The sequence below is a fragment of the Triturus cristatus genome, chromosome 6 (assembly GCF_964204655.1).
Source record: "Triturus cristatus chromosome 6, aTriCri1.1, whole genome shotgun sequence".
Classification (NCBI taxonomy): Eukaryota; Metazoa; Chordata; class Amphibia; order Caudata; family Salamandridae; genus Triturus; species Triturus cristatus.
Window position 1 is genome coordinate 1,539,681,940 of NC_140589.1, and position 26,466 is coordinate 1,539,708,405.

General features: G+C 46.1%; 1 protein-coding gene across 2 annotated transcripts in view; it reads left to right on the forward strand.

The window, feature by feature from the left end:
* The first annotated feature begins 491 nt into the window (after positions 1-491).
* Positions 492-26,466, forward strand: part of SPTLC3 (serine palmitoyltransferase long chain base subunit 3) — a 638,325-nt gene continuing 612,350 nt past the window's right edge. The window contains exon 1 of one of the 2 annotated variants that reach the window (XM_085612694.1): positions 492-1,496. In XM_085612694.1, the coding sequence (XP_085468820.1) occupies positions 1,377-1,496 (120 nt within the window). In that variant the 5' untranslated portion in view covers positions 492-1,376. The remainder of the gene's footprint in view (positions 1,497-26,466) is intronic. The other variant, XM_085612695.1, reaches the window with a different exon arrangement.

A 26,466-nucleotide genomic window follows, 5' to 3' on the forward strand; every position in this document is an offset into this window, starting at 1 on the left:
TTCAGGGTGCGTGCATCGCGACAGAGGACAGTCTCTGCAGAAAATCACAATGTCACAGAGGAATTTTTGCATAAAATACATATGTGACAGCACAAACAGGGGAGAAGGCTTTGCACATCATCATTTAAATTGAGTATTCTATAAACTTGGTCATCTTTTTTTCTGCCTATCCCGGGCACACTAATATTATTTTGGGTTTGGTTGGCATTTCAGCGCTTAACCTGCACCCTTAAGAGCACAGAGATTTATGTAGGCCAGGAACCAGCATTTTATCCAAATAGAACATAAAACTATTGGGTCCTACATCTGTGTTTTCTTCAAGTAGAACAGACACATGCTGTATTTTCTTTATTCTGCTCATTTAGAAACATTAGATTATTTTAATAATTATTACGTGTATATGCCGCATGCAATGTAATAAAAAGTATACTTCATTGCAAGGTACTCATGAAAGCAGGAAGCTCTCGAGATAATGAAGTGACGTTATGGACAGAGCGGCCGACTTTGACCTGGAGAACCGGTTTTGAGTCTCGGCGTCGGGTCATCATTCTGTGATTCTCAGCAATCACTTTCATCTCCCCAGGCTTAAAGAACATGAACTTGACCTTCTGTAATGTATCTGGTGCTGCATAACGTGCACCAATACCTTCGGGTTGAATTCGCCTTATATAAAACTCAAAAACGAAGGCACGTCAAGAGCTTTAGATACCCAGAGCTCTTCCTGCTGCGGTCACTGCCAGGTTCTTGTACACTTGGCTTTAACTATCCAGGAAATAAACTCCCTTCAGCGCCGCCCTGCCCATATTCATTCTTTAAATTCTCCGATTGTGTAAACCTTAAATTCGGCGATTGTGTAACCCCCGCACCTCCAGGGAGCTTAACTCCCTCGCCTTGGGCGTATCCCTATTACCGCAAGAGAGTTTGGTGCGCTTAGGAGAACCGCGTGTGTTTAAATGTCCTAATCTCCCCTCCCCCCTTGTCCCGCCCACATGCGGAGGGTCTCTGCTGCGGCACTAGCGCGGTGAGGCGTCCTGCGGGTGCGCCGGCACGGGGCTAGCATGGCGACCAGTGGCAACGTCCGGGTGCCGCAGGCCCGCACTCGTTGCCTGGTGACCCGGGTACGCCAGCTCTGCGCCGCCCAGGAGGTGTGCAAAGGTGACGGTCCCTGTGAGAACTAGAGGAGGGCGAGCCTGAGCCCCCGCCCTCTGTTGCTGGAAAAGCCGGACGGGCTGGTTGGGTCCCTTCTAGCTCAGCCTCGCCCCTGTCTGTGGCTGCCCCGGAACTCTCTGCCTGCTCCGGACCCTCTCCTCCGGGACGCCGCCGTACACCGTACTCCCTGCCTGTGTACCTGGCAAGCGCGCCTCCCTGGCAGCTCCATGGCTGACTCCCAGCGCCACCACTCCCTCAGCAACGGGCACTGCTGCCCTGTCGGGAAGCTTGGCGACATCCCGAGGAACGGGATCTACAAGAAGAACGGCGTGACCAAAGTCCTGAAGGTGAGAGTGCCTACAAGCTAAAGCGCCGTACAGGTCGATCAGTATGTTAAGGGCTGCCTACTGGGGGAGCAAGAGAGACACAGTGACAGGGTCTCTCTCAGGCAGGTGACGGTGAGGGAAGAGGCGTGCCTGCCTGCATGCCTGAGCTCTTTTAACTTTTGCACACCAAGAAGCACTTCGTTGCAATCGGTGTGTTAATTCGCGTGTTTAATGTATGTTGTGAAAATGATTATGCTTTATTTGGAGTTTCGTTTTTCAGAAATTTGCTGGATGCTTTTTTAATTGGTACATAATGTACACGATTTGCATAGCTGTTTGATTATATAAATTGGTGCACTCGTTTGATTGTCGTACGTAAGAACACCTGTGAAGCGCACTGAAACAGCACATTAACTCTAGGCACATGACATTGCTGAGGTTTGAGGGTTTTCACAAATATTTTTTTTAGTTTAGTCTTTAACTTTTAAAAGTGAGAACATGAATTTATGTTAAACCATGTATGCTCTAAAGTGATCACACTAAGTTGTTTAAATCCACTCTTCATTGAATTAAGACACAGGGGACGCTTTGGATTTAGGGCTGAAATCTCTCTAGTAACAAAGCATGACTGCTCCTCCATAGAATACTTTTCAAGTTGTAATATTCATAACTCTTGACAGCCCCTTCTAGCATCAACCCTCTGTAGAGCTCATCCAAACAAACATGCTCGGGTGTAACCCTGGTTTCCTAATGTGTACAATAACGACCGAGCTCGGGTCCCATGTCTTTTTGTTGCTAACCTGTATAAGTCAGTACTCAAAGGGGGGACAAACGGCTTTTAGAAAGGTCCAGCATAAAGGCCCATGAAAAGTCTTCAACAAAAGAGTTGTGCTGTTCCTCTGAAATGAGTCAGATACAGGGAATTTAAACCAACCTGGCCAGAGTGGTTCAAGGTTGGGAATCCATTTTATTGGATTATAATGCAATCACACACCCTGTCGGGTGTCCTGCTTCATCATCGGGCTGCTCCTCGTCGGGTCGGTGGTGCAATACCCGGAGATCTTTTTCCAACAGCCATTTGGTGAAGTGGGGGTTAGGGACCTGGTGTGTGTCAATTAATGTGTATTTGAAGTGAATGTAAATTAAGGTTGAGAGTACCTGCGACAACAACTTTAATCAAAAGGGTCTCCTACCCTAAGTAAAAACAAGAGATATAAGGCGCTAGGCTGAGGTTATGTCTCAGGTTATGGCTCTCTTATAGGTAGTAGGTCAACATGTTTCTCGCCAAATGAATAGTCTGCGGGCGATTCGTCAGGACCAAACAATGGGGTATACTATCTACACCTTAAACTAAAATGGTGTTGTGGCTGCACACATTCACATCAACCATACGACTAGTTTGTCAGATACCTGGTTGTACTGGAACTACCCAGAACCATGGACTAACCAGGCATCACAGTACCCGGTAGATTATAAATACGAGGGGGTTCCTCATGTGTTTTGTGCCAGTAGCACGTAGTCTGTAGACCTACCCACTTCTACCGGGTATCTGACTCTCATTTCAGAGGAACAGCATAACTCTTTTGTTGAAAACCTGTGTAAGTCCACATACTGCCCACTGTGCAACGTGCAATTCAGTCACATAAACCAGTATCATACATTCCTAAATGGTGTACCCTGTTCACCAAGGTCCAAGAAACTCTGCACGTGAGTCTCAAACTCCATGGGATGGGTGCCATTCTCTGGGGTTTTGAATTATATAAAATGTTTAATCACCCAAGGGGCTATGCTTCAGAAATCTGCTTGTCCTGCTAAAAAGTCCTCTCGTCCATTTGGTGCTTTGCAATGAGGTGACCCATTATGTCAGTGTTCTCGTTATACCAGAGCTATAATATCCTCTCTGGAAGTCCCAGGGCTTATATGGGGGCCAAACACTGTTTTCATTATATATCATTCCTGTCTTCCCTGCTTTAGTTTCTGATGAAGCGTCTAGTGAATTGCTCTGGTAAATTTACTTTTAAGCATTCACTTAAATTCACAAAATGTCACTGTAAATAAAGTCAGATTCAACTTGCTGCCTAGTGCTTTCCTGATCAACTGTGGATAAAGGAAATTGCTCCCAGTCTGACATTCTCTAATTAAGTACGTTGTAAAATTCTTGGGAAGATAACTAAATCTTCTTATGGCATGGTTCCCTTGTTTTCCATAATTGTGATGAAATATCAACCTTGCAAAGTCTTGTCAGTCGAATTATTGTGGGCTGTCAATGCTTGTACATACAAAAGTTTTTTTTTTTCATTCCATACAAACATTTACTCATGTAAACATTGACACGTGTGCAAATCTTCTCACTTGGGCTAGAAGTAGGCAGGAAACGGTCGCTCCTGGCATGGACTGCCCTCTTACATTTTGCACACCAAATATACGACTTAAAAACCTGGCTGTTCACTGGATAATCTGCCCCCTCTTTAGGCCCCTGCTCTTTTTACTATTATGTTTTCCAGCTCTTTCTTTGGTCTGGAGCACAAAAGCGCCGGGACACTCCTTTGGAGTAGCCGTTGCGCTATAAAAGTCCCATTTAACATAACATAACATAACATAACATAACATCTTTTTATGGGTGTTCACCAACGCCTCTCCAAATCCTTCTCAGGCTGGAAAGGTTAGGACATTTACTCCTGACAAGATTAGTAAAACGTTTTCTAAGATGTAACACTCCCCACCCCCATGGAGAAACTAGCAAAGGAGATTTTCACCCAAGAAAAAATAAAACGTTTAAATAAAGTGAATTTGCGCTTATTCGGGAGACGTCCCCATGAATATACACACTTGTAAAGCTGAATTCATAAAAGTTTGCCATGAGTATGCCTTGAAACCTGAAACTTCCACAGGTTTGTAGGCCTACTTGAGGAAACTCAGTGAATGTCTTTAAACTGCACCAATGTAAAGCCATAGACCTGCAGGGGCAATTTGTTGACGTTCTCAAAGAATGAGGCTTATATTTGTTTTACGCTGATTCTCCAGTTTTTATTTTTTGTTTAGATATTGTCATATATTAAACACGTTTAATTAAATGATGGTTTAGAGAAATGACATTGAAAGTTGTCCTTAAAAGTGCACAGTAGTTTAGTTAAACTGTATGTAACCTTTGTCTATGTTTTCCAAGTTGCAGATATGTTTTGGGTGCACTGGTTACTTTTAAAGTAAAATCACTAATCGTTTTCCCATTCTTCAGCATGTATTTGAATAGAATAAAGGACCATTCTAAAAAGTCATACATTGTTAAATTTTGCAAAAACATTTACACCTTTTTATGTTGGTGCACTATTGATGCAAACCAAGTTTCCTGCTCGCTCTATTTCCTCAGAGCTCTCACCCGAGAAGTAAAGGCATTGCATTAATGAGCCATATATACAATTCTGAGCATCGTATACGTTTCTTTCTCCCTACTGACACTGTCAACTGGTACCCTAAGAGTTTGTGCTGCAGGGTGTTGAACCTGTGTATCCTGTGAACCAAATAACCTGACGATTTTCTGTCCTTGACTTCCATCCCCAAAAAACATATGCCCTGGGCGTGGGGCAATAGAAATTCCAGATCTCTGCAATATTGGTATTCAGGTAAGACTCAGGTCACATAAACACTATATAAACCTGTATGTATGTATTTGCTATTTCTATTGCACAATCCAAAAGGCAGAGAAGGGCTCTACGAAGTCAAACCAGTGACACACACTGCAGGAGACATGAGGGGCAGCTGGTTTGTGTTGAGTTACTGCCCAATGATGTAGTGTTTTTTTAAAGAGGCGAGTCCTCAGCACTTTTCTAATCTGGAGGAGAAACTAAATTCCGTAATCTGACAATTTTTTAAAAACTCTTCTTAAATATTATGGTTTACCTTCTAACCAAGGACCATTCTGGGATATCCACATTAGTCGTGCCCAGAATCCAATAGGTCCTTTATATTCTTTTAGATTCAAAGGCCTCTTTAGTGCCTCTAGTTTACTAGACACCAAGGATATACTTTTTGTGCAGCTCCCAAAATCCGTCCGCTCCAGGAAATCTTAACCTCTACTTCAAACTTCTTCTTCAGTGATGTGTTTTCCACATTATTTACATACTAGGGGTCCCGCAAAATATTAGTCCTTAGTCTGTTAAGTCTCCAAACCAAATAAATTCCATCTGAGAGCAGCAATTATGTCCCCATGCTCATTGGGGTGATTTCATTATTACTAGCCAATTCTTTACTCTGTGAGCTTTTTGGTTTGGGCAGGGTGTGACTACAGAACTCGGGAAATCATCTTGTTTAGGCTCCCCATATATCGGTACGAGTTGCCGTACTACTTTTCCTTTTTCCACACAAATGTATGTGTAACTCTCCTGCTTTGAAACAAGGCCATTTCTGCTGTCATTGCCCAATATGCCTACCTTTCTGGCCTTAATGAAAAAATAAATCTTTCCTAGTCTCCATCACTTTGCAATCTGGAAATAATGTATACTATGCTGCCAACCTGGAACACCGAGACTTGCCAAGGTTAACCTCAACACTCTTAAAAGCTGAAAATTGGACACAGCAACTTTTGCATGTAGAACTCCAAAAGGGAACTAAACCCTCCAAAGCAGACTAATACCCTTCTCTCCAGAATTCTTTAAGAACACTTTTCACCTCCTATTGGTCTTTGACTTCTTCTGCCAGATCTGCACATCAGCCCCTCTGTAGGGAACCTCCTTCAACTGTAGTCCCCCCTTCCCTTTTCACTGCAAAAGTTCAGATAACTGAAAAGCTCCCTAAACAGTCTTAGCATGTAAAATCTAAATAGTACTGTCTGCTTCACAGGACAAGCATTTGCAATGCAATAGGACTTGCATTTTACGCGAGACCGATTGCATTGAAAGTAGAACTCATCACGAACAACGGGAGGTGGGGGGGTAAGCACGGACAACGAGAGGGGTGGTGGGGGGCCGAGGAGACACGGAAAACAGGAGGGGGTGGGGAGACACGGATAACAGAAGAGTGGGCTGGGGGAGGTGGGGGAAAGCACGGACAACGGGAAGGAGGGGGTAGTAGAGAAGGCAGTAGGAGAACCTCATTAAAGAAAATAGTACTCAGTCTAAATACCGGGTACAGTGTAACACTCAAAGTAAAGGGGCCAGTAGCCATGGGAGAGTACAAATGACGACATGGCTGTAATAAGGAGGGACTAACAAGCCTCATAATGAATCAGAAGACAGCGTTTACGAAGGACAAAGACACAAGCCAATGAAAAATATGGGTGGGGGAGTGGGCGTGGCTTCCCTCACATACACAGACCTTCACCAGAGTAGCACTTGCGGGCTGACTATAGGCTCTACCTAAAAACATATCAACCATACTGATTCCCACAGAATTTCTACAGTCATTTGCCTCCTCAACCTCCTACTCCCAACTTTCTGTCATACCCATTTTTATAAAATATTACGCCCCTTCTTCTCCTCCCATGTTCATAACCCCAAGAGCATTTCCTGTAGAATTCCACCGAAACAACAAACTGAGGAAAAACCCTTACCTATTGACTTAAATATGTACATCCGCTCATCTTCCCACTTCTATTTTGCTTCTGCCTTACCCTGCACAAAGCTTAAGCGCCCCAGTAATACATGCATTTTTCTAGCGAAAGTGTTTTCATTGCAACTTTGTCCCCCCTCAACTGAATTATGGTTTGTAGCCTGAGGCAGCCTTGCCCTCCCTGTTCTTGAAGTGAATCCGTGTTCTTCGGTCTGCTGTTTTTTCAGGCAGCAGTAGGATCCAAAGTCTGCTCCCACCCATGTCTTCTCAAATGGAAAGCATTGTTTTACTTAATAAACATTTCCTGTTTCTTTTAGGCGAACGGTTTGCTTTTTTAAAAAAAAATGTCATTGGGGAAGGCAAATGCAGGGACGACGATCTGCTGTCACTTGCAGGCCTCCATCCCTTCATTCACAGCTAATCACTAGGCGGCAGAAATAGCGACCTTACGACTTAGTATTTATTAGGCAGGCCATTTTGCTACCCCTTGTGAATGAATAATTTGTGTTGTGACTTATTAGTACCCAAGGTACATTACAAATTGTGCACCTATTAGCAAACCAGTGTGTTTACAAATTGCACATTTTGCTGGTTTTATGGATGGGTGTTCATATATCGGTCCCTAAATTTCCCAGAACCTTGCACATGACATGGATCCACCCATGGGTTATGGCCAGTCCACAACGATGAACCCATCAAATTGTAAATCATCAAACCATAACTAAAAGAGAAAAGCCCTCCGTGTTCCACGAACAATTTAAAAGCCAAATTAATGTTGCACATCTCAACTATCAGACCTCTGCCTACACTATTAAGTTTTGATATACATTATCCACAGTAGATTATTGCACCACGCTGTCGTCCTCCTGATATAGAGCCATTCACTGATTGAATCTTCAACAAGAAAAGTGATATATATCTGGCAAAACTCTACCTTAGTCTTTTTCGGCGCGACGCCTAACGGTGAAATAACCAACTTATATTTACATTTTAGCCATATCTCTTCAATGGGTATTGACTTTCTCAACGATTTAAGTGATTTTTCCGTAGGTGACTTTCCACTACCTCTATTGATGCACATTCATGTCTTGACACAAACTTTTAGCCTTAGGTCAAAACAGTAATTTAAGCTGCTGATTGTTCCAGGTGATGTTAAATGAGGATGAGATATAATTATTACAGCACTAAAGATCTGCTAATTGCAGAAAGTACTGATTCTTTTCCATGAAGATAATCGCAGACCTGTAGCAGAATGTTGCCACTGACCCATTAAAAGCACAGTAACTATGGAGAGCTTCTCTATTCCCTGGTGGTCCTCCAGTCAAGTGCCAGTACTTTCCAGTTAAGTTTTACCATCCCTTTGAAAAAGAGCTAATGCAGACCTTTACTAATATGGCTGCCCTGCTGAAATGTGCAAGTAGTGCTGAGTCTAAAGTGTGCAGTTACTACTAGGAACAGCAATCCCTAGCTTTGCTTTGTTTTGTGGTAACAGTTCCCATACCTTTTTGTTCTGAAAAATACCCATTTATGAACCGTTAATTGGGGGCACTGAGCTGCCCGAGGCTCAGGAGAAGGAGGGTATCCTGTACTGTGAGCGGAGAGGACCACACGGCTGATAGAAGAAACATTTACCCCGTTCATCCTCTACTGGCTAGGGTACCTCCTTCATGAATTAAGTGTTCAGTACATTGTGATAAGCAAAGGTCGAATTCTAGCACACCTATCCTCTCATTACCTCTGTCCTTTTTTTACTGTGGTCACCAACAGTCCAACTTAGATTTACGTGGGCAAACAGATCCAGATAATGAAGACAGGCCATATAGCTATCAGAATGCACAGCATGGGCCTGCTAGGTCCTCCGGTTTGGAAGTCTGCGATTGACAATGTCTCGGGGTTGGGGAAAAGCCACCTAGGCCAGGCAATGTTTTCCTTAAGAAAGATCATATATGCAATTGTATAAATATAAATGTACATGACAGTGATTGCTGTTATAGTAAAGAAGTAAATCTGCATATTGCATCTTTATCAACTGACATGAAACAGTCAGGGGTGGTACGCCAAAAATTCATAGGTGATAAATCTGGTTGCTCGACATACTCCCCGCGTGGTGTAAGTGTTCTAGGAAAAGTTGCCAAAGTGAACTCCAAGCCCAGCATGGTTGCTAGTATGAATGATAGTGTGAACCCCGCTAAGAAAGGTAGCACAAACACTCCATTAGAGAGCCCAGTTAGTAACCTGGGGGTAATTAGGGAAAATGGTATTGTGTCAACTTTATCATGGAACATTGCAGGACTGGGCACAAAAATGTATAATCCAGATTGGATGGACTTTTTGACAAAACATGACGTTTGCCTCTTTCAAGAGACCTGGTCAATAGACCCTATCCACTGTAATGGTTACCTACATTTTTATGTTCCTGCGCTAAAAAGCACAAGAGGCCGCCCTTCGGGCGGATTAACCATATGGGTAAAACAAGACATGAGGTGTCATATAAAAGTAGGACTTAGATCCAGCAATGACATACTTTCAATACGAATAACCTCACAGCTCGGTCTCAAAATAGAAATTTTTAATGTGTACGCACGTGGCCTTCCGGGGGGGAAAAAATCTCCAGTAGTACAAGAACTTGAAGACACCCTGGATCTCCTCCCCTCTAATATATTACCAGTAGTAGCAGGTGATTTTAACACCACCTATGAGCCCCTTGGCCATGACATACCACAGTTTACTGTAGAGGAAGACTCGAGCTGGGGAATTCCCCCCTTAGAGATTGCCCCTATAAAAAGATGGACAGATGCAGCAATCCAGTTAAAAGGTCTGTGTCTTACTAATCAGCTGAGGGCCACAAATGGCAGAAGTAAGTCTGATAAACTTGCAAAGAACACCTTTGATAATGGTCGCAGGGTGAGTCGTATAGATTATCTACTTGTCCATGTAAAACTCTGGGCACATCTTATTGATATGGATGTAATTAACCGAATCGAGAGCGACCACCATCCACTAGTAGCACAATTCGACTTACCCTTTCAAGGTAGACAACTATCTCAGCAAGTGACTCATGTAGCGGATCAATTTCTGTCCAATAATCTGCGTCACTTAAAATGGGACAGGATTAAAGAAGACCCAATAACCATGATTGCATTGAATAAAGAAGTCACTGATGCTTTACAACCCTCTGGAACAATGGTAGGAAATACGAGTTCCCACCAGGCAGTGGTGGTAGCACACAACAAACTTTTTGAGGGCTTGAAAAAATATTTTGTTAAAACCACCTCCAAAAGCTGTTCCAAGCAAGGTAACACTGCGGGTTGGTATAACAATGATTGTAAGCAGGCACGAGCTGAACTTGGCAGTGCCCTAAGGTTGAAAGACGTACCTTTGGTAAGATTGGCCAGGACCCACTATAGGAAGACACTGAAAGATGCAAAAGGGATATGGGATAATGAAAAGTGGAAAGACCTCTTAGATGCCAGCAAGTCCAGGAATAGCAAGCAATTCTGGGACATATATAAATGGGACGGGGGGGGCTACCAGAGCGACCCCAGAATAATGTGGCCAAGAAGGCGTGGGTTGATCATTTTAAACCACAGTATGCAGTACCAAGTGACGAAGTAAACACAGATGTCACCTACCGCCACACCTACTATGAGGAAGCAATATTTCTTCTAAAAGATGTGGACCAGGCTTTAGATAAGGTGATTAAGGGTAAAGCTCCCGGTATGGATGGTATCCCTGCAGACGTGTTTATCGGCAACAGACCACTATGGTGCAGGTATATTATGCGCCTTGCAAATGCAATTGCACAGGGTGCTGATATCCCTGACTCGTGGAAAGGTGCAGAAATTGTCCCCGTATTTAAAAAGGGGGACAAGTCTATTGCAGCCAACTATAGGCCAATTAGCCTAATAGACTCGATGCAGAAGATTGTGGCCCGCTTGTTCCTACAGAAGATCCTATTATGGATCGAGGAGCAGGATATTTTAAGTCCAATGCAGGCAGGCTTTCGTCGGAAAACAAGCACAATAGATCAAATTTTCCGATTTGTCATCCTATATTGGAAGACGGTAACTCTAGGCAAGGGCGCACTATATGCGGTTTTCGTGGACCTTAAAGCGGCTTTTGATTTGGTTCCACGGAAAAAACTTTGGGAAATTTTGCGAGAAATGGGACTTGAATCAGAACTTCTTTTCGTAATCATTCGCTTCCATGAGGGTAATGTAGCTCGGGTTCGCTGGGGGGACGTGGGAGAGGTGACGGAACACTTCCCGGTTGGCAGGGGTGTGAGGCAGGGTTGTGTCTTGGCACCAACCCTGTTCTCGCTCTTTGTCAACGGGGTGGTCGACTTTCTCTCACAGACCCCCACTGATGCTCCTGTTTTGGCTGGAACCCGTGTTCCAATCCTCATGTTTGCGGATGATACGCTGATTATCTCTAAGACCCCAAGCGGTCTGGAGAAGGCACTCGGACGCTTCGAAGAATTCTGTAAAATAAGGGGATTGCTGAAAAAACGAAGTTTATGTCCTTCAACGCACATAAATCATTCAGGGGAAAAATTCTTATGAACGACTTGCCCCTGGAGGAGGTATCCTCCTTCACGTATTTGGGCATTACATTACAGAAGGATATGCGCTGGGACTCCCAAATGGACCGCGCTACACTACTACACAAACAAAAATCAGGTGCTCTTCTAACTAGTTTCGAAAGCTCATATACAAAACCAATTTCACCAGTCCTTGAAGTATATGGGACAATGGTACTGAGTTCATGCTTATATGGGTCTGAACTCTGGGGCTTTAGCAACCTGAATAAATTGACGTTGCTTGAAAATGTATTTCTACGCAAAATTACAAGCCTTCCTGCTAGCACTCCATTGCGTCCTCTACTGCTAGACTTAGGGAAAAAGCCCCTGGCCTACCTTACAAAGCTTCGTCCATTACTCTATTGACGCCGACTCTGGTGCACTGATGAACTTGCACATTACCAGAGTAGCTTCAGTGATATACTAAAAAATGATTCATCACACAACATACACTGGCTACGTAGTATTAAACTTCTTTTGGGTAGTTTAGGTTTGATCGAATTATGGAATGACCCACTAAATGCTACTTTCCCTAGTAAGGACAAGCTGAAAGCTATATACTGGGAATGGGTTTTTACGATCGAAACAACTCAAGGACTTTCTGCTCACCTAACAGGTCGTTTTTTAGACCTAAAAGTTAGTCCATTGCTTGAGAGGTATTGGGATATAATAGAGAGGCCCTCGGACCGCAAGCTATACTTCCAGCTACGGGTGGGTACCCTACCGGTTGCAGAATTTACAGCTGGGTGGGGGAGTGCCCAAAACAAAAGTGACAAGTGCTATAGATGCACCAAGGTTTGTGAATCCGTAGAACACCTGCTATTTTTTTGCCCAATGTATATGATACCCCAGAAGATCTGGATAAAACCCGTTTGTAAGTTATTGGGTACTAGGAACTATCGTATAGCCTTTCGTATTCTGAGTACCGATACTGCTCCCCTTATCTGTATAGCAATGGCCAAGTTCCTAGGGTGGGCCTGGGGTATACGGGCTAAAGCCATGAGTTGTGATGGTAATGTATAGTGATCAACTGCAAATTGTAAAAGTTTCACCAAATGCTAGCCCCAAGGTAGGGAATTTTAATAGTAATTTGAACATATGTGATACCCTAAATTGAGAAAATTTATGCGGATTTTAGCTTTAGCGACGGTTGTATTATGAATTTAATCCTAGTTTTATAAATTTTAGGTAATTTATATGTTTCTGTGTTATGATTGTAATGTGCTTTTATGACTAAACTGTCGAATAAAGCTTATTGATTGATAAGCAAAGCTTGAATTTAGCTGTAAGAATTTCGCTCCTTGTCAAACGTTGTAGGCGCATGCTAAGGGAGTGTCCATGTTCTAATGCGGAAGGAAAATGTTTAGGTTTCGCCTGCGCAGCGTGGGTTCTGTGCTTATTAAATCTATTGTATTTAATACGTCTTAAAAGGGACTTGCATCCTGCCATCACTTCTTATTGGTCCATGTGCTTGTCACATTAATTTTCCTCATTTCTATTAGTTGTAGGGCTTCTATTTCCTGTTGTGCCCTGTGTTTCTCTTATGCACTTTGGTGGACCTTCTTTCAAGCTTCTCCACCAACCCTTGCTTTAAAGTTACAGCGCTTCCCCAGTGCAGTGGGCTCAGCACGCTGTTATCTCTGTGGACATAGATGCAAAACTTTAATTTTATACTTTGGCCCGTTCTGGTTTATTATGCCAATGCTTTTTTAGGTCTCGCCTGACCCAGCGCATGCGCTGGTCTGGCGAGACTTATTGAGAGGGGTCCAAAAAGTGCTACCAGGCTAGCCTAGAGCTACAGTGCATGTGCGCGCCGCGCTTTACCGCGATTACTTTCACTTTCGCGGCAGCTTTGATGTTTGATCGTGATCGCTTTCACTTTCGCGGCCGCAGGGCCGCTTTGCATAGCCAATAGGTCTCGCTTTTGGGACGTTATAAGTATTTAGTTATGCAACTGTGGCATGGCTAAACACTTACAAGGTCCCAAAAGCGAGACCTATTGGCTATGCCAATGCTTGTTTCTCTCCCCACCTGTAATCCAGCACTGGAGCAGGCCTGCCTTTCCCATTTTATTCATGCTCGCTTACCGGTTTATGCTTTGAATCGTCTGTTCTTGTTTATTACGTCAATACTTTTTTGCTCTACCCTCCTGCTCTCTAGCACTGGAGCAGGCCCGCCTTTCTCATTATATTTACGAATGTTTGCCGGGCTTGCTATAAATGTCAGGACAAAAAAAGTGAAACTGAATGTTGTCAGTGTAAAAGGAAATCCCTCCCTGGCCATAGCTCAGTTGCAAAGACTCTTCCCACCTCTACCCCCAGGTTCAGACAGGCCCACATTCACTCGTAACCAGTGGGCGCTGATGTACTCCAAGCTGATCAGGACTTGTGCTGCCCTTTGAGCAAAGATGAACAGTGCCATCGAGTGCTTTGGCGACATTCGTACATTTAATTTTAACAATTTTCAATTTTCAATACCGCATTGGTGTTGGATTTCACTTATTATTATTGAGATATTATGGTGATTGTATACGACCGTGGCGTGGTCACCGGTTCCTTCTGGTGTGGTGATTGGCACCAGGTAAGGGATTTGTTAATTTCTGGTGTGACGTTCGTTGCCCATGACAGATTAACCCTTCTGGTTTTATCTGGTGAGGTTTGCGTTATCAGACATTATGACAAATACCGGCCGCACAGGGTTACATTCCTGGTCTGAGATGTTCATGATCTGATACTGTTCTATTTTTGCACACCCGTATCGGGGTCTGTACAGGTTTTGCACAGAAAGTACACCTGCTTTGTGCATAGATTCGATGGGTCTTTCCCCTATGGTGACGAGTCTGAGCTGTTACTGATGGGACACTGAATCTTTGGCCTGCTTTCTATGTTGTATTTTAGCACATCCTGCGACTTCATTGGAGACCCCCACACCCCCCATTCCCCACATGTCGACTACCACGGGACTGCCTAACAGATCAAGCCTTCAAGCATGAACTGGGACAAAGTATCCAGGACTTCTTCGCCAATAACACAGGGACAGCGTCCTCGACATTAGTGGAGTGGGACACATTCAATGTAGTGGCTCGGGGAGAATGCATTAAACAAATAGCCGGGGTAAAACGGACACTAGAACAGACTCTCACCGAAGCTGAAAAGCAACTTGCCACCGCTACTAAACGAGATGATGCCTCCGATGAAACAGTGACACTAGTGGCTAACGCCAAGACAGAATATCAAATCTCCTGCGTCGACCTCAGGCGATACAATTTTAGAGCATATGCAACCCGGATGCATAAAGAGCTGGACAAAATTGGTACACTATTGGCATGGTTAGCCAAACAGGACACTGACGTGAGACCCGTAACAGAAATAATAGACCCCCTCGGAAACCTTGTACGGTCCCACGATGAGATCCTCTCGGCATTCTATCAATACTACTCGGCGGTTTACTGTAATCCAGCACCGACCGAGCAGGGCCTACTTGACCAATTCCTCGACCCCCTGACAATCCCCAAAATCACGAGGGCAGACAGGACAACATTGGATACGGAGATACAATCTGCCGACATTATCCAAGCCCTTCACGCCCTAGCTCGTAACAAGGCTCCAGGGTTAGACGGATTCCCCCTAGAGTTGTTACACCACTTTCTCCCCCTTATTGGTCCCCCGACTGGTGGCGATGGTCGCGATCGCCTTGGAGAATTGAAGAGATCCCTCCAGGAGTCCGTTATCGTGACCTTCATGAAACCAAACCGCGATCCCCAGCTAATGGCCTCCTACCTTCCCATCACACTTCTGTCCACAGACTGTAAGATGCTAGCGGACAGATACTCGCAAATCATACTGCCGCTGGTTCACCCAGACCAATGCGGCTTAGTCCCAGGCAGGAACACATCCCAGAATATACGCCGACTATTCCATGTTCAAGATCAAGTTGGCTACGCGTATCCTCGGGCAGCTTGCCTCATCCTGGACCTTGAGAAGGCCTTCGACACTCACCTGGCAGTTCCTGTTTTCGGCCCTACAATGAGCAGGACTTGGTCCCACCCTCACGGCGTACACACGGCTCTTATACACCAAACTCACCTTGCGTATTCGCATCGGACGGTACATCTCACCGGAATTCGCGGTGCACAGGGGCACGAGGCAGGGCTGCCCGTTACCGCCTCTACTCTTCGCCCTCGCAGTAGATCCCCTGGCTATACGGCTGCGCCGGGAGGGGGAACACTGGGGCATTCCTACACCGTGTCTCCATGTACGCAGATGACCTTCTTCTATATATACGAGACGTCACCACGGATCTCACACCCCTTTGGGCAACGCTCACCACAGAGTTTGCCGACGTCTCCGGGCTGAGAGTGAATTGGGATAAATCCATAGTATACCCATTACATCCGAACCTTCCCCCCCCAGGACATTTGGATAGATGACCAAAGAGTGGCCTGGAATCCTGAGGCCCCCCCGATGCCTCGGGATTGGTCTCTATCATTCCCCAACCGACATATTTGACGGCAATCGCCGTAGGGCATTGGCCGGTGTCAGGCTAGCGGTTGGATTTTGGCGAAACCTCCCATTAGCCCCGATCGGCCGGGTGGCTCTAGCCAAAATGATAATAGTTCCGCGGCTGCTGTACTATTTCATGAATCTGCCAGTAATCCCGCCCAGAACCTTTTTTAGATACCTAGACTCACTCTTCAGCTCTCTAATAAGGGGAAACAGCAGACATAGAATAGCATTAGCGAAACTAAAACTACCGACTACGCAAGGGGGACTAGGCACCCCGTCCTTCGTATCCTACTTCCTCGCGGCACAACTGCAGTGGTTATCCTACTGGCCGGCTGGCAGACACATAGGTGAAACATACACCACAACCGGCCGGATGCCCATCCCAGAACTACGCCGCCTATTAGTACCAGGAACTACATCGAGATGGACATACCCCTTACAAGTAGAGGTGGCACGCAAGTGCATGCAAAGAATACACCGTATGTCACTAGGGAAGCCTCCATACTCTCCGCTATTGCCGCTGGTCGGATGGCCCAAACACAAACACTATTACGCGCCCAACATGCTCCACACATGGATGGACGGTGGTGTTGCCGAAGCAGAGTCGCTATTCGAGGACGGACAGCTAAGACCGTTCCAACGACTCATAGGCGACTACGATCTACCCCCTGGCCAGTTTTTACTTCATCGCCAACTACTCGACAGTTACCGACTATATCAAGATCTCTCGACAGGGGAACCCGCCACACACCCGGTCATCCACACAATCTTATATATGGGAGTAGAGCGACACCTGACCACATGGCTCTATAAAGCCATAAGGGAACTTACGAACAGACCCTACGGACTACCAGGGAGGAAAAATTAGGGCGCTCCTTACATGAGAGAATGGGAGAGGGCTCTCGAATACCCCGTGAAGATGTCTAGAAACGCATGCTTTAAAAATATACCATTCTATATTCTACATAGGGCATATCTGAATCCAACCCGCCTCCAAAGATTTTATCCAGACACCCAGTTCCTCTGCCCTACATGTCACTCACAGGAAGCAGATTTTTATCATATGTTCTGGAACGCTACTGCTCGAACAGCCAGGTCTTGAGTTGCTTCCTGAAGGCGAGATGGTCTTGCGTTGTCCGGAGGTGGATGGGGAGGGAGTTCCATGTCTTGGCTGCCAGGTAGGAGAAGGATCTTCCTCCGGCGGTGGCTCTGCGGATGCGGGGGACAGTGGCGAGAGCGAGGCTGGCGGAGCGGAGCTGGCGGGTGGGCTTGTGGAAGGTCAGGCGGCTGTTGAGGAACTTGGGGCCTAGGTCGTGGAGGGCCTTGTGTGCGTGGGTGAGGAGTCGGAACGTGATTCTTTTGTTGACGGGGAGCCAGTGCAGGTCTCTCGTGTCCGGAGATGTGGCTGTGTCGGGGGATGTCCAGGATGAGTCGTGCTGAGGCGTTCTGGATCCGTTGGAGTTTCTTCTGGAGTTTGGCGGCGGTGCCGGCATAGAGGGCGTTCCCGTAGTCCAGCCGACTGGTGACGAGGGCCTGGGTGACCGTCTTCCTGGTCTCGGTGGGGATCCACCGGAAGATCTTTCGAAGCATGCGCAGGGTGTTGAAGCATGAAGACGAGACGGCGTTGACTTGTCTGGTCATCGAGAGGGAGGACTCCAGGATGAAGCCTAGGTTGCGTGCGTGGTCCGTTGGCTTGGGGGTGGCTCCCGGGGCGGGGGGCCACCAGGAGTCGTCCCAGGCGGAGGGCGATGATCCCAGGATGAGGACCTCCGTCTTGTCTGAGTTCAGTTTCAGGCGGCTGTTCTTCATCCATTCGGCGACGTCTTTCATCCCTTCGTGTAGGCTGGCTCTGGCGGCGTCCGGGTCGCTGGTGAGGGAGAGGATCAGCTGGGTGTCGTCGGCGTAGGTGATGATCTTGAGGTTGTGTTGACGTGCGATGGATGCGAGGGGGCTCATGTAGATGTTGAAGAGGGTGGGGCTGAGCGATGACCCTTGTGGAACGCCGCAGATGACTTCGGTGGCCGCTGACCGGAACGGGGGTAGGTGGACTCTCTGGGTTCTTCCGGCGAGGAATGAGGTGATCCACTCCAGGGCCTTCTCCTGGATGCCGGTGTTGTTCAGGCGCTGTACCAGGGTGCGGTGGCAGACAGTGTTGAACGCTGCGGAGAGGTCCAGGAGGATGAGGGCTGCAGTTTCCCCGTTGTCCATTAGGGATCTGATGTCGTCTGTGGCTGCGATGAGGGCGGTCTCCGTGCTGTGCTTGGCTCGGAAGCCGGATTGCGAGTGGTCGAGGGATCCGTTGGTCTCGAGGAAGGCGGCTAGCTGTCTGTTGACGGTCTTCTCGATGACTTTGGCAGGAAACGGGAGGAGCGAGATGGGGCGGTAGTTCTTGAGGTCAGAGGGGTCTGCAGTTGGTTTCTTCAGCAGGGCACTGATCTCGGCATGTTTCCAGCACTCCGGGAAGGTGGCGGTGTTGAAGGAGGCGTTGATGATGTCGCGGAGGTGGGGTGCGATGATGTGGTCGGCCGTGTTGAAGATGTGGTGTGGGCAGGGGTCCGTAGGGGATCCGGAGTGGATGGTGTTCATTGTGCGTGTTGTGTCTTCGGTGCTGACTGGGGTCCAGGTGCGGAGGGTGGCGGTGGGGGTCATCGGTTCGGTGGTGGGGTTCGTGGTTGGTGGGCCGAAGCTGTTGTGAATGTTGGCGATCTTGTCGTGGAAGAAGGCTGCAAGGGAGTCGCAGAGGTCTTGCGAGGGAGTGATGTCATTGTTTCCGGCGTCGGGGTTGGAGAGCTCTTTGACGATGCTGAAGAGTTCCTTGCTGTTGTGGGTGTTGTTGTCCAGTCGTTCCTTGAAGGCTGTCTTCTTTGTGGCGCGGATCAGTTGGTGGTGTTTGCGGGTGGCGTGTTTGAGGGCCGTCATGTTGTCTGTGGTCTGGTTGGTGCGCCTGGTGTTCTCCAGGGAGCGGCAGTTTTTCTTGGAGGTGATGAGCTCGTCGGTGAACCAGGAGGCTTTCTTGCTTCCGCGTCTGCTGGAGGGGTTCTTCTTCAGTGGTGCGAGGGCGTCTGCGCAGTTGGTGATCCACTGTGTGAGGTTGTTGGCGGCTTCGTTGGGGTCCGTTGAGCTGGTGGGGGGGGGTTCTGGCTGAGGAAGGTGGTGAGCTGGTCGCCGGTGATCTTGTTCCAGCTCCTGTGGGGGGCTTGTTGAGGGTGGTGGTGGGTCGTCGTTTTACTGAAGCTGAAGTGGACACAGCTGTGGTCAGTCCACTGGAGATTGGTGGAGTGGCTGAAGGGGACGTATTTGCTGGATGAGAAGACTGGGTCAAGCGTGTGGCCGGCGTAGTGGGTGGGGGTGGTTACCAGTTGCTTGAGTCCGAGGTTGGCCAGGTTGTCCAGCAGAGCAGTGGTGTTGCGGTCCTTGTTGTCCTCCAGGTGGAAGTTGAGGTCCCCCAGGAGGATGTAGTCGGTGGAATTGATGGCGTGCGGGCTGTCGAATTCTGTGATGTCTTCGCTGAACTGTGTGCGTGGTCCCGGTGGTCTGTAGACGAGGGTGCCTCTGAGCGTGGTCTTGGGGTCGGTGTGTATCTGGAAGTGGAGGTGTTCGGCGGAGGTGAAGGTGTCATCGGAGTTGGTCGTGATGCGGATGGTGTTCTTGTGGATGATGGCGATGCCTCCTCCTGTCTGGTTGACGCGGTCCTTCCTGGTGATTTTGTAGCCTTCTGGGACGGCGATGGCGACGTCGGGCGCTGAGGAGGCGTTCATCCAGGTTTCCATCAGGAAGGCGATGTCTGGTGCTGTCGAGTCGAGGAGGTTCCAGAGTTTGACGGCATGCCTGTGAACGGAGCGGGTGTTGAGCAGGATGCACATCAGGTGTTTGTTGCTGGGGCTCGGTTTAGCAGGTGCGGTGTTGGGTCGGAGGCCGGTGAAGCGGCAGGTCAGGCAGGTGAAGGGTCCGTGGGTGCGTCTCGGGGTGGCTCGGTAGCAGGCGGTGTTTCGGCCGGCGTTGAGTGCGTGGAGGGTTTTGGCGTCGTAGATGTGCAGGGTGTGCTGGCGAGGGCGAGGACCAGGGGGTCTGACGCTGGGCGCGGTCCAGGCACGGACGAGCGCAGACGGACTTAACTTTGGCGCACCTTCGGTGCTCAATCTGCGCTCCCGCTGCGCGGTCGCTCTGGGGGCGTCATAAGTAAGGAGCCGGGAGGGAGGAGCAGCTGGGTGGCGGGAGCGGGGCGGCGAATGGAATCACAGGGGGGCGGGACCGCAGGGAGGCAGCGGCGGGAAATTCCAAGAAGCAGCGGGCAGCGGGAAATTCCCAGGAGCAGCGGGAAATTCCCAGGAGCAGCGGGCAGCGAGCGAAGGAATCTGCAGGCAGGAGGCGGCAAAGGCAGGCAGGAGCGGCAGCAGTGAGTGGGGCGACCAAGCCCTGTGGAGGGCTGAGCGGTCACCACTAGTGCTTAGCACCATACATTGCGACACGCCTGAAAGCCAGATGTCAGAATACGCCCGACCATATGTCTCCTATTACCCCCAGTAGTGCACAGATGTACCAACTAACGGGTATACAACGCCCCGATCCTTCATATGACAACAGCACCCTGAGCTCCATGAACCCCCCCCCCCCCTCCAGTTTCGTACCCCAGTACTCTATGGCAATCACTTGACATGGCGCCTCACTGAATAATTGACCAATCATAGTATGAATAGCGCTGTACCACGTTGTAAACCGAGTAATGCAATCCTACCAACTGTATCCAAACAAGCTTTGTTACTGTAAAACGTAAATGCCAATAAAAAAGTTTTAAAAAAAGTACATGCAAGGTATATATGTATAAGGAAGGTAATATATGTAGATTTAAGTTCTATTTAATAAACTCAGCCTTTCAAGCGTTGCTGTACTTTTAGTTAATTTGTTTTTATTTTGTTGTAATTCAATAGTGAAACAATTGGAGATAGTTGTTACTTATTTATGTAGTCCCCTATTTACATGTTAATTATAGAATAATATAACCATAAGTAATATGTAGATTTGTTAAGCCAAGCTAACGAATAGTTATATATTTAAAAACATAATTATTATACACAGTTATACAAAGCAATACACATATGTAGGTACACATCTATAGTCCAAAAAATGCTTATATACGGAGGATATGCTGTATATTTGTTTGAGTATCGTGGTTATGTGGGGAAGAGCCAACTCTCGTAGTCTTCCGAAGAAAAGGTAACAACAAAAAAGCTACCAGGTGACGGACATAATTGATGGCACCTCACTCTTCAAATGCCCCCTTATCAGGCCGTTAATGCACAAAAACTCCAGCACCCGTCACCTAATGGTGCCTCTGTAAACAGATTCAAACAATGTTTCAATACGGAGGTGCACTGAACGTGAGACGCAAAAGTCCAAAATGTTTCTTTTCTTTTTTTTGAATTTTATTTCATAGTTGTACAAAACGACAGCCAACGCGTTTCGTTCCTATATAGATAATTAACGGAACTTCTTCAGGGCTGTAACAAACATATATAAGATACATTAAAATGACGGACAATAACATAAATTACAAAATTAACATAAACTTGACTGGACATATCTTTTCCAAACATAAAACCATTAAAAATAATTTTTTGATATAATACAAACTAAGAATAACCAGAACATATAATTTTAAGGACATGTTCGGTGGACAAGAACAAAACATTCAATACCTCAATAATTCAAGGAAAAACAACAAAAAAACATATTAAGAAAAAGGAAGCCATAACCATTTAATTTTTAATATGAATTGTACTATTGAAGAAAAATGGGGAAGAAAAGGAGAAAGAGAAGAGGAAAAAGAGAAAAAAGGGGGAGCGGGGTGAGCAACACAAGTAGTACTCCTACTTTATACATCCAACTCTATTTAGTAGATCTAAGAAAACTTGTTGTAACCTCACCGTTGCTTTTTGTAGAACGGTGTCAAAATTCCCATTTAATATTTCTTAGGTGTAATATGGACATCATCTGGTACCAAGATATAAATCTATCTAACTGAAAAAAGAGAGAGAGAGAGAAAGCGGGGCGGGCGGGAGGGAAGAAAGGGCAAAAAACAAAGAAGCCCAAATCAATTATAAAATCCCAGAAAGGATGCCGATCAAAAATATTTATTTCTTATATCATACCGTTTCTCACCTCAAATAATAAATAGATAAGCCGTAACGCTACCCAAGGAAGAGCTATGCGTTCTTCAAAAATGTACAGCTGAATACCTACAACAACATATCGATCAAAAAAAGTTATATTAAAAATCTAAATTCAGATTCTAAGCAATAAAAATATTTACATAAGCCCTATAAGGCTAGACTTCATTATATATCTTACCTATGTATATAAAATAATAAGGACCTCAGTTTATTTATGTCAAATTATAAACACAAATTTTGCAGGCCATATTAATCCTAATCACTGTCTTGGTTCCATCTGCAACAATCAAAACCGAATTAATCATTATATTGAATCAAATATCAATGCTACATGTACTTTGTACAATTATTCTCTGTAGCTCAGCTTCTTTTCAAGAATATTAGTCTCACCAGTTTAGTTGCACTAGAGTGTCAGGATGGAACGATTTCAAATAGGTCATCACCTCAGATTACGGACACTTTTTATATCAAGGCTACCTATACACAATAAAGAAATTATTAAAATATCAGCGATAAAAGCAGCAGTAACCTTCGAGTGATTTATTGTCAAATAGACTAATTCACAATGGTGCATCCCATAACCATGAAACGAAGAAAAAGTAGTTATCTATGGATCTTATGTTTGGCGGTAAAGAATTCCATAGTTTGACTGCTTTAACAGAGAAGGATGTGCCACCTGTGGGTTTTTTTCTTGTATGGTGGGATTTTGAGGCAAGGTGCCAATCTGGAGCGGAGGTTCCATTGTTGTATGTGTTTGGTGATTTTATTCTTGATTAATCGCTTTGTTGGTGATACAAAGCAGCTTGATTGAGGCTCTTCTGGCAACCGGTAACCAATGTTCGGCTTTTAAGGCAGGGGAGATGTGGGCTTGTGGCTTTATATGCAAGAGTAGTCAGGCAGCCAAGTTCTGAAACTGTTGTAGTCTTTTCATAATGTTAAAGATGATCCATGGTAGAGGCTAGTAGCATAATCGAGTTTACACTGAACAAGAGAGATAGTAGCCTGGACCTTGTGTGGAAATCCCAGGTGTGGGGGGGGGCGTGGGGGGGGTGAAGGGGGAAGGGAGTTGTCATAGAGTTTTCATAGTAATGAAGCTTGATCTTGCTAGTTTGTCCATTGGGCATTCATTGATAGCTTGGAGTCCATGGTAATTCCAAGATTTCTTACTTCCTTAGATACTTTAGGTGGTGGTCCCAGATCATCAGGCCAGGTGGCGAGTGGGTCATCATTTTTCCAGTCACCACATGTAAGTATTTCCATTTTGGAAGCATTCATTTTGAGATGGCTCCATTGATCCACGGCTCTGCGACAACTGAAAATTGTGAGTTTCCAATGTTTTTGGGGCTTTCCAGTTTAAGGAGTATTAGTCATCTGCATAGTTATAGCATGTGAGGTGAAATTGATTGATCAGTGGCTGTAATGACTTATGTAAATGTTGAAGAGCATGGGTGAGATTATAGAGCCTTGAGAGACCCCTGCTTTTGTGAAGCGCGGCTTGGATGAGAAACGCAGGATATAGATGACAATCTGTTTTGAAGGTAGGATGTGATTCAGTTGAGAGCAGTCCCCTCTATGCTCGCTTTATAGAGTTTTTGTATTAGACTGTCATGGTCAACCATGTTACAGGCAACTGAGCGGTCCAAGAGGAGTAGCGCAGCAACCTTGTTCCAGTCATCTGTGTTCTTAAGGTAATCCCAGGTGGCAACAAGGGCGGATTCTGTGCCTCTTCCTGGATGGAATCATGTTTGGAAGTCTGTGAGCATGGAATTACCTTCAATGAATTGTGACATCTGGGTGAATGCTCGGGGGTTAAGCAGGTCCAAGTTTGTTTTCTATAGTAATGGGCATGCTTATGACTTTTTGAGATCTTCTGGAAATATTCCTGTAGTTATGGAATTGTTGAAGATTCTTACTGGTGTAGCAGCAAAGTCAGTTAAAAGAATTTTCTTGAAAGTTTGTGGTGGACATGGGTCAGAAGGGCTGCCGGCAGGCCTACTTGCTTTGACCAGGTCCCTAAATTCATTGTGTGAAATTTGTTGGAAGGAATGGAGAGGCTGGGTTAGCGTACTCTTGGATTGTCCTTTTGGAAAAGGGTTGGTGCTGATGGTTTTTCTTTGTTTTAAATAGGAGACCGACGTGTGTTTGGTCGTTTAATGATTTGCCAGTCTTTCTGTGAATCCGGGGCAGCTGGACCCCAATTTTGTTGATTCCATCTGTTGTGGCCATACGATAGAAACCTGAAAGACATTTTACCTATAAAGCCTGTGATCTGCCTGTCGCCATGACCTATTAATACCACCACATAGGTATGCCCCTCTCTTTCAATTGCTATGCAGTGGTGAGTTTCTGGGCTATATTTTCTCATTTCAAGCACTGGATGAACATGGCTCTCTCTGCCATGTGCGCCCAATGCCAGTCTTACTTAGTTTTTATAAGAGGGCAATTATGGCATTAATGGTGTTTCTGAGGAGTGGGGGTTAGGGCTTCCAGCATTGAGGGAGATGGCTGTGATTCTTCTAGTGTGTGAACTACTAGAGCTCAGAGGCCGACTAGAAGAAAGATTTTAAGCCTAGAATTAAAAATGACTTTTGCGTTTATGCCTGTGCTCATAAATTCCTAGAGTGCCGAGATTAACGGAGAAATGTCTACAATTGTATTGCTGGGAGCCGGTGACAACATTGGTGCCTAATTATATTTTATTTTACCCTGCTCCTTTCATCTTATCTGGGTGATCATTTTCCAAGGAGAGGCCACCTGTCCCTTGAGCTTCACGGTTCTCAGTGGAGAGTTCTTTAAAGGCATCTATACAGGTTGTGACATTGAGGCCCATGAAGTGTACGGCACTTAAGGTTAACCAATATCCTGGTTAACCAATACCCAGGTTACCAACTTCAGTACTATTGGATGCAGGGCAATGTTCAACGAGGAATCCTTACCATCTAACACAGCAAAAGAGCAATTCCTTTTGTAAAGGCATATTGGTCTTGAGTCACAGAGCCATTTTCGGTAATAAAAGTACTTTTAGGATAGAAAATGGCTGGATCTATGCCTCTCACGATGTCAGTAAAAATGACTCGTGTATGTAGAGACTTTTCCTTCTGTGTCATAGTACCACATGGTCTTGTAGTATTACATTGGGAGTAAATCCCAGGCAAAAAGGGGGACTTGGTGGATCAAGTTGTGGTTTGCTTGTAACAAACCAGCAAACAGTTTGTAAGCATTCACAAACCCCTCGCTGACCTTTTCCCACCCTGGAAATGATCATAAACGTACACTGGGCAAGGACGCGAGTAAGGGGAACGAAACACCCCTAATTGTGCGTCGGTATTAGGTTCTTGGAGCATTTGAACAGTAGCGTTGTTTTTTCCAATGCAGATGTGTACTGAGCGTACAAGTGCACTAAAAAGTCATGTAGCTCTTCTAGGAGTATGTTATGTTAATGATGCTTTTAAAGTACATTGCTACCCAAAGGTGTCCTGGCGCTGGAAGCTGCCTACTTGGAGTGCTGTGAAGAGATGACTGATCAAGGAAAAAGTCAGGTTTTCAACCCCCTTCTGAATGAGAGGAGCTCAGTTGCACTTCTGAGGTGGTAGGGTAGGCGGTTCCAGGCCTTTGCGGCACAACCGAAGAAACTTCTACCACCCCAACTAGTCTTTTTGACGCGTGGAATTATCATTTGTTTTGCCTCGGCGGAGCGCAATGCTCTACCTGGAACATACCATTGTAGGTGTTGTCTCATGTATGCCGGACCCGACCCCTTAAGGGCCTTAAAAACCACGCCATGCCATCCTGTGAGGCCTCCGTTTGTTTGACCCGGTCGGCCAGCTTGGTATGTTCTGCCCTGAGGAGCCCCAGCCCCACCGCCACATTAGGAATGTCCTGGTGTAGGGTATCTTTGGTGTCCGCTATTGCCTGTAGTATCTGGGCCAACTGTTGATGGACTAACGTGTCCGCCTAGGGCTATGGGGAGTCCTGCTGCCTGTGATCAGATGCTGAGTCGTCGTCAGGGTCCTGAGGAATCCCCGTCTGCCTGCCCCTCAGCTTCCCCATGTCTCCAGGAGCGCAGTCACCAAGGATCAGCAGTAGGCACCAATGTAGTTTGTGAGAGGAATGTGAGCGATCTCAGCACACATCAAAATGGGAACAGCACTCCCCCCCGCCGGGTGTCTAGGAATGCGCTGTGGATCCCCCTC